At 37.3% G+C, this 7,638-nt stretch overlaps 1 protein-coding gene across 2 annotated transcripts in view; it reads right to left on the bottom strand.

Moving 5' to 3' along the window:
- Nucleotides 1-2,352: 2,352 nt before the first annotated feature.
- LOC120571903 (transmembrane protein 79-like) overlaps nt 2,353-7,638 on the bottom strand; it is a 10,310-nt gene continuing 5,024 nt past the window's right edge. For both annotated transcript variants that reach the window (XM_039821037.1, XM_039821036.1), the window contains 3 exons: nt 5,942-6,136; nt 5,588-5,810; nt 2,353-3,282 (listed from right to left, as the gene is read on the bottom strand). In XM_039821037.1, coding sequence (XP_039676971.1) covers nt 3,090-3,282; nt 5,588-5,810; nt 5,942-6,136 — 611 coding nt within the window. In that variant the 3' untranslated portion in view covers nt 2,353-3,089. The remainder of the gene's footprint in view (nt 3,283-5,587; nt 5,811-5,941; nt 6,137-7,638) is intronic.

The following is a 7,638-nucleotide window of genomic DNA, read 5'->3' on the forward strand; positions in this document are numbered from 1 at the left end:
ATAGTATGTGGGAAAATTTCATAAAAAGTCATAGTATAGTATGTCAAGAAATATCATAAAAAAGTCATAGTATAGTATGTCAAAAAATATCATAAAAAAGTCATAGAATAGTATGTCTAAAAAAAGTAATAGAATGGTGAAGAACTGAACCCTCAACCTCAACTTTTCTTATTTCACCTGTAGCAGCTTATGTCACTGAGTTATTTGTGAAGGCAATAAGGAAGTGGTTCGGAGCTGTATTTATTGTCCACACTACTGAAGACAAAAAAAGTCACAAAAACTCATTGTATAGTATGTCAAAAAGGTCATAAAAATGTTATAGTATAGTATGTCGGAAAACTAGTCATAGTATAGACTGTCATAAAAAGTCATAGTATAGTATGTCGAAAATGTCCAAAAATGTCATAAAAAAGTCATAGAATAGTATGTCATAAATAGTCATAGTATAGTATGTTGAAAATAGTCATAAAAAAGTCAAAGTATAGTATGTCGAAAAAAAGTCATAGTATAGTATGTCGAAAATAGTCATAAAAAAGTCATAGTATGTCGAAAAAAAGTCATAGTATAGTATGTCGAAAAAGTCATAGTATAGTATGTGGGAAAATGTCATAAAAAGTCATAGTATAGTATGTCAAAAAATATCATAAAAAAGTCATAGTATAGTATGTCAAAAAATATCATAAAAAAGTCATAGAATAGTATGTCGAAAAAAAGTAACAGAATGGTGAAGAACTGAACCCTCAACCTCAACTTTTTAATTTCACCTGTAGCAGCTTATGTCACTGAGTTATTTGTGAAGGCAATAAGGAAGTGGTTCGGAGCTGTATTTATTGTCCACACTACTGAAGACAAAAAAAGTCACAAAAACTCATGGTATAGTATGTCAAAAAAGGTCATAAAAATGTTATAGTATAGTATGTCGGAAAACAAGTCATAGCATATTTGTGAAACCAACAAGCCAGTGGTTCAGTGCTGTATTTATTGTCCGCACTACTGAAGACAAGAGTCGTACAATGTCATATTATCGTATGTCGACAAATGTCATTAAAAATATCATAGTATAGCATGTTGAAAAAAGTCATATAAAAGTCATAGTATAGTATGTTGAAAAAAAGTCATAAAAAGGTCACAGTATGTCGAAAAAAGTCATAGTATAGTATGTCGAAAACAAGTATCAGGGAAAAATAGTATGATGAAGAATTGAAACCACCTCAAATTTTCATTTCATCTGTAGCAGCTTATCTCATTGAGCTATTTGTGAAAAAGTCATTGTATAGAATGTCGAAAAAAAGTTACAACATACTGAAGAATTGAACCTTCAACTGTTTATCTTCAGAGAGGGACAGAGCCGACTGTTCATCCTGAGCAGACTGGCTGTAGACAATGCTTCAAATATAGATGTTGCTGCGAAGAAGCTACAAATTCTACATTACATTGTACAGAAGTTGACCTTTGCCCTTTTGGATATAAAATGTCATAACTTCATCATTTTATCCTATTAGACATTTGTGTGAAATTCTGTTATAATTAGCATATTGTTTTATAAGGTCACAGTGACCTTGACCTTTGACCACCAAAATCTAGTAAGTTCATCCTTAAGTCCAAGTGGACGCTTGCACCAAATTTGAACATTCCCTCCAGGCGTTCCCAAAATCATGTTCATGAGCATGGGAGGGACGGACGGACTTCACATGTACAGTTTGCCCACATTTGTTGTTGTTCTAGACTGGCCACATTTTTCAGGTTTTGAATTTGTTTTTTCGTAATGTCTAACCCCTCTTTGTTGGACAGATAGTCAGAAAAGTGACATGTTCCCCCCTCAGCCATTTGGATCTGAATCACCAGCTGCTGCACAATGTCAATTATATTATTGTTATTGCTTTATTGAGATCATTCAAAGTCCCAGAAATTGCTTTAAATGCTGTAATCATACGCTGAAAAAAGTTCATTTTGTTGCTATAAAGAACAAAAAAACTGATCAATAAAGCAAAGATGCATTTAATAGTCTTGCTTATAAATATAAAATTTCAAGATTACAATTAGTGCCAGTTGTGTGACAAAATAAAAATGGGAAAAGTCATTAAACAACCTAATAATTCAATCTCATAAAAAAATCTTAAAGTGCCCACAAATATTTACTTTTGATATCCAACTTACTTAATTATGTGCTTCTAACAGCGTTCAGTTGTCATTTCCAACGTTTCTGTCTTCACCTTGCTGGATCACATCCAAACACTGGATGCCTCTTCACCTCAAAAACCTGATTTTATTAGCTCAAGACTAAAAGGTTCCGACTGTTCAAAGATTTGTAATGGCAGATTAATAAGTAAACACACACGTTACACAGAGCACTTCTTCAGACCACGTCTCTCTTTTTAATTTGCATGCACATAATAGCTTTTTTGTTGTATGTAAACTTCGTCTCATAACCCTGGATTTCTTCATTTTTCTATACAGACATTCAAGCAACAAATTAACCCACATTCTGCTTCATGTCCTTTATTTTTTTGTGAACAATATAAAAACACAGTCATATTCCTTGAGATTTTAATAACATCATTATTTATACTACATATGTTTGTATTAGTAGTGGTGAAGTCCTGCAAATCCCGATTGCCTTCATACAACACCATGAATTAACAGGAAACAATGTATGCAGTTTCATTTCATCTCATTGATAACAGCCTCACTGTTGTTACTGCTGATGCAAACAGAACATTTCCAACTGCTGCTTCAAATTAAAAGTATTCAACTGGAGAATCACGTGGTGGCTTTTATTGTGACTCAGCCACAGGAAATGCAATACGTTTGTCATTGCTCATCAAAAGCTGTCACTTTTGGGAGTATTTTTGATCGGATCATCATTAATTTAATAATAAAAACAGCTGCTCAAGGAGAGTTTGTTGTTGTAATAAACCACACTTGCTGTTACTTATGTAACCGCAGCTGTTGCCAAATCAACCAGGACTTAAATATGAAGGATTACAACTTTATAGGACACCAAAAGAACAAGCCAAGTTGTGTCGTATTAAAAAGGTGGTACAGTTGTTTGTCTCTTAACTCCTCATCACCTTTTTGTACGTCTGCCTTTAACCCCACCAGCGCAGCCTGGGAGGAGGAGCTGTCGTGGGAGGTTCCACGTCGAAAACCGCCCCTTCTCCGACTGACGAGCAGACGTAGTACAGGTTGGTGCCCAGCATGACCAGTATGGGAAAGAAGGAGAAGCCGAAGCCGAGGCCCCTGATGCTGCTGCCCAGAGAGAGGCAGAGCCAGTAGATCAGCCTGCAGCACAGAAAATAACAAATGATAGTCACAATGCAGTCTGCATGGAGTGCTGCTTGTATGTATGTATGTATGTATGTATGTATGTATGTATGTATGTATGTATGTATGTATGTATGTATGTATGTATGTATGTATGTATGTATGTATGTATTAAAATAGCCCCACATCATCACATCACATGCCCTTCACATTACCTAGAGATTGGCATGGGGTACTTTCCATAAAATCATCTCTCAATGCAAGTCAAACCAGCTATTAGGCTAACCAACATAAAACCATGCCAATCTCTAGGTATGGTGAAGGGTATGTGATGATGTGGGGCTATTTTAATTCCAAAGGCTAAGGGAACTTTATCAGGATGCATAGTATCCTGGATCCATGAAATAACTGGCCTTTAAAAATAAAAATCTGCCTGCCTCTATGGGAATTTAACATAGGGGTGTACTGACTTTTGTTGCCAGCGGTTTAGACATTAATGGCTGTGTGTTGAGTTATTTTGAGGGGACTGCACATTTACACTATTATACCAGCTGTACACTTAATACTTTACATTGTAGCATAGTGTAATTTCTTCAGTGTTGTCCCACTAAAAGATATAATTAAATATTTACTAAAATTTGAGGGGTGTACTCACTTTTGTGAGATACTGTAATTGTGCACCACCACCTCCTACACTCAACGTATGTGTTGTTGTAGTGGTTTATCAGTGTATTGTTCGTGTTATCCTGTGTAAATGCAAAAGAAAACTTTGTAAACTTCATGAATCAATAAATTATTTGGACATGCAAAAGTCATCAGGTTTAAAACACATCCCCAGTTTAACCAGTTTGTGTGTGGGAAAAGGTGACAGTAATCAAAATGTCTGCTTTAACAGTCGGTCAGCACTGTGAAACTTTGATCTGTTGTACTTACTGTGGCCATGCATGCAAAGTTATAACAGGAAGTAGCTAGTCCCCCACACACAGTAGTGGTTTAGATACTATGGTTAAACTGGGGATTTGTATTAATCCTTTCTGATCAGTTGTGTGGTTTCACTGTGTATTGTAAAGATGTGTCTAGCAGTGTCATGCTGAGCAAGTGAAATGTATTACTGATGGTAATGAAACTTAACTAAAAGTACAGAAAGACAACTAGTTGGAATGTAAATGTGCAGCCTAGCATTTTTGGCCTGAACCTAATTTACTCATTCATTTAACTGACAAACTCTGCATGAGCTCAAAACAACATTGTATCTGTCGCTGACATTCATTTGTCTGTTTGGACCACATCAAAGTTAGCCAGTGTTAACAGGATGTTTTCACAAGATAGACGGCTATGTTCTTTCCCTTCTATCGTTTCCATCATTCCATTTAAGCCATAGACTGTAAATATAACAGTCATAAGCGCAACTAAGAACAAAACTGATTATAGCTTGACGCTGCAACTCAGTCATGGCAGAGAAGAAATACTAAAAACATTTAGAGAATCCACTGTTGTAGACTTAAGAATCACACTAAAGGGTTTTGAAAATACAAACAAAAATGGTCTATTTTATCCATTAAAAAAAAGAATATTTATGTTTGGCTTTATACTAAGGCCTTCATAAGGTGAAAATTTCATTTTGAATACTACTACTACTATAAAACTAATGACATTCCATCAGCCTCAGCTGTGCTTTGTGCTAACATGCTAAACTAAAATGGTGAACACGGTAAACATTATACCTGCTAAACATTGTTGTGAGCATGTTAGCATGCATTTATCTCAAAGCACCCCTCTGAAAAAGTACGACCTCACAGAGCTGCTAGCACAGCTATAGACTCAGTCTTGTTAGGTCTTAGTGGCTTTTCAAAAACATTTTTCTTCCCCATTAATATAAAACATATTTATTTTTTCCATCATAAAAGGCCTTGTCTAAAATCTAAAAGGAAATTGGACTCATCAGTTTGGTGGTGTAAATAATAGGAGGGTGTTGGGATATTTTCCTTTCTTGCTGATTTTCACCAGTACTGGAGACTTCAAATTTGTGTTGTAAAGCTGTTTATGTCTTAATCTAGCTTTAGTCTTGTTGGTCTTCGTTCCTGCCTTAAATGTTTAATATTTTTTATAATGTTTGACTCAATCTATGTCTGGTAAGTGTGGCCTGAACAGTCCGATTACATTAGACTAGTCAACTCCTATGCATAATAGGGAGAATCCATTTGTACAAATGACTATACAGCATTAATAAAGTAGCATCCAGCAAACATCCAGACAACCAAAGCAATATTTATATCATCTATCCCTTTACCCATTCCTCCATCCTAAACATTTAACAACATACCTGCCGAATACAAATATGATGGTGAGCAACGGCACTAGTTTGACCAGGTCCTGGCTGATGTAGGTTGCCATGACAGCGAGCTGCAGGAAGTAGAAGAGGAAGAGGACGAGCGATTCGTTGACGTAGTGCCAGTGCACCGCCACCTCTCTGTTCACCAGTTTACTCTGATAGAGGGGCTTAAGGGCGCTGTAGCGCAGCCGGGCCACGCCCTGCACTAACACACCTGCAGAGAGACGAGGGTCAATATTACCTGATTTTATTCTATGGTTTTTATTGTTTACGGCCTATAGTGTTCGTTTTATATTATATTAAGTGCTATTTTCAGTGCACAATAAACTTAATACATGAACATACCGAGCAGGATGGGGATGGTGGCGAAGAAGGAGCAGCGTAGAGAGTACACCACCCTGAGGGGGGTGCTCTGCAGCAGCGGTGCGTCAAAGGGAAGGAGGGCGTAACCTCCCCACACCAGGAGAGGGAAGAGAAGCCCTGCGGCCGCCGTCGCCAGAGCCAGCTTCAGCTTTTCACTGCACAGATGCTCGCACAGGTCTGAGAATGAAGATAGGATCACTTAAATTCAAACTCAATCAATTCTGTCTTTATTAGTCATATCAAGAATCATCTTAAAACTAGTACTGTAATTATGTGGTAAAGGAGAAAGAGATCCTCAGTGTGCAGTAACTCACTGACTTACTGAGTGAAAATGTGCTTCAGAAAACACTTCAGCCTGCCTGGATTACAACAAACACAGCAATCTGATATGTGACCAGGTAATCAAATGAAAGTTGTTTAAAACCCTCCCTTCTAAGAATATACTTAATACTGTATCTGTGCCTGGTTGCACATGGTACATGATTTACAATCCACAGCACAGCAAGCTCTGATATTCCTCACATTTGGGGACAAGGAGATTGTGTCCCCTCTTCTTCTCAAAAAGAATAAAACAGGATTTAGAAGGACAATAATGGAGTATTTGTAAGCATCTGCTTTAATGATAATCTCACGTAATCTGGCCTTAATTTGATTTAATAGCTGCTGAAAGAGGATATTTTGCAGGAAATCATTGAACAGTTAGTAAAGAAGGATTAGGGGATAAAGAAATCTGATGTTTGGTTGGTCCAAGGGGGGTTTAATATGAAGGTAAATATGGTGCAAAAGGTGAGAGCTTGTAGAATACAATGTGAGAACTTGCAGAACAAAAACGTCCCGCTGGAGCTCTGACTGCAGGTCGAGGTCGGCAGCGAAGCTTTCTGGCAGTAATAGCAATGTTGCTACGCTGGCCGATCCCCACCGATGACGGTCCGTCTGCGACTGAAGGACCTGGAGCTCACCGCCAGTGTTTCAGTTTGACTGTTAAAAAGTGTTAAGATGAATAAAAGGTAATTATTTAGAAGCAGGCTGGTTGGTTAGTTAGCTAACGCTAGCTTGCTATTCCACCAAGCTTCCATGCTACATAAATAAGCCGGACAGAGTTGTCCCTCATCTGGCGATAGAAACCCTGCTTTCCCCGTTCTGTTGGCTCAGAGCTCCACAGCCCTAGTCCACAGGTACAAATTAGTTTTGCACCAAATGTATCGCAAGAAGTGTTGCAAAAGTCGAGGCGCAGATTCGCCACTTTGTGATGCAAGAGAGCTACATATGTGAAGTTGCAGTGACAGATTCGAGAGGTTGTAATCACTGAGTTGTGGTTGTGATGGAAAATGAACTTGAGTAAAAAAAATCTTTTTTAAAGTACACGAGTAAATGTTGCATTACAAGTTTGCAGCTGTCATTGTGTTCATGCAAATATCAATCTACACAACTATGCAACTTCACATTCAGAATACAGGTGTGTGAATATTTTTTACAAGTGCAAATTTTAACATACAAGTTCAGATTTTTTGTTCTGCAAGTTCTCACCTTTTGCACCATATTTACCTTCATAGTTTAAGGTGCTGATCATGAGCCACGTGTCCAAAAAAGCTCTGAGATTTAAGATTCAGCTGACAAAAATAATTAAAATCACAAGCAATATTGACATAAAGTTAAAAACCTGAAAGACAAACAAGCAG

Source organism: Perca fluviatilis, chromosome 13, assembly GCF_010015445.1.
Source record: "Perca fluviatilis chromosome 13, GENO_Pfluv_1.0, whole genome shotgun sequence".
Lineage (NCBI taxonomy): Eukaryota > Metazoa > Chordata > Actinopteri > Perciformes > Percidae > Perca > Perca fluviatilis.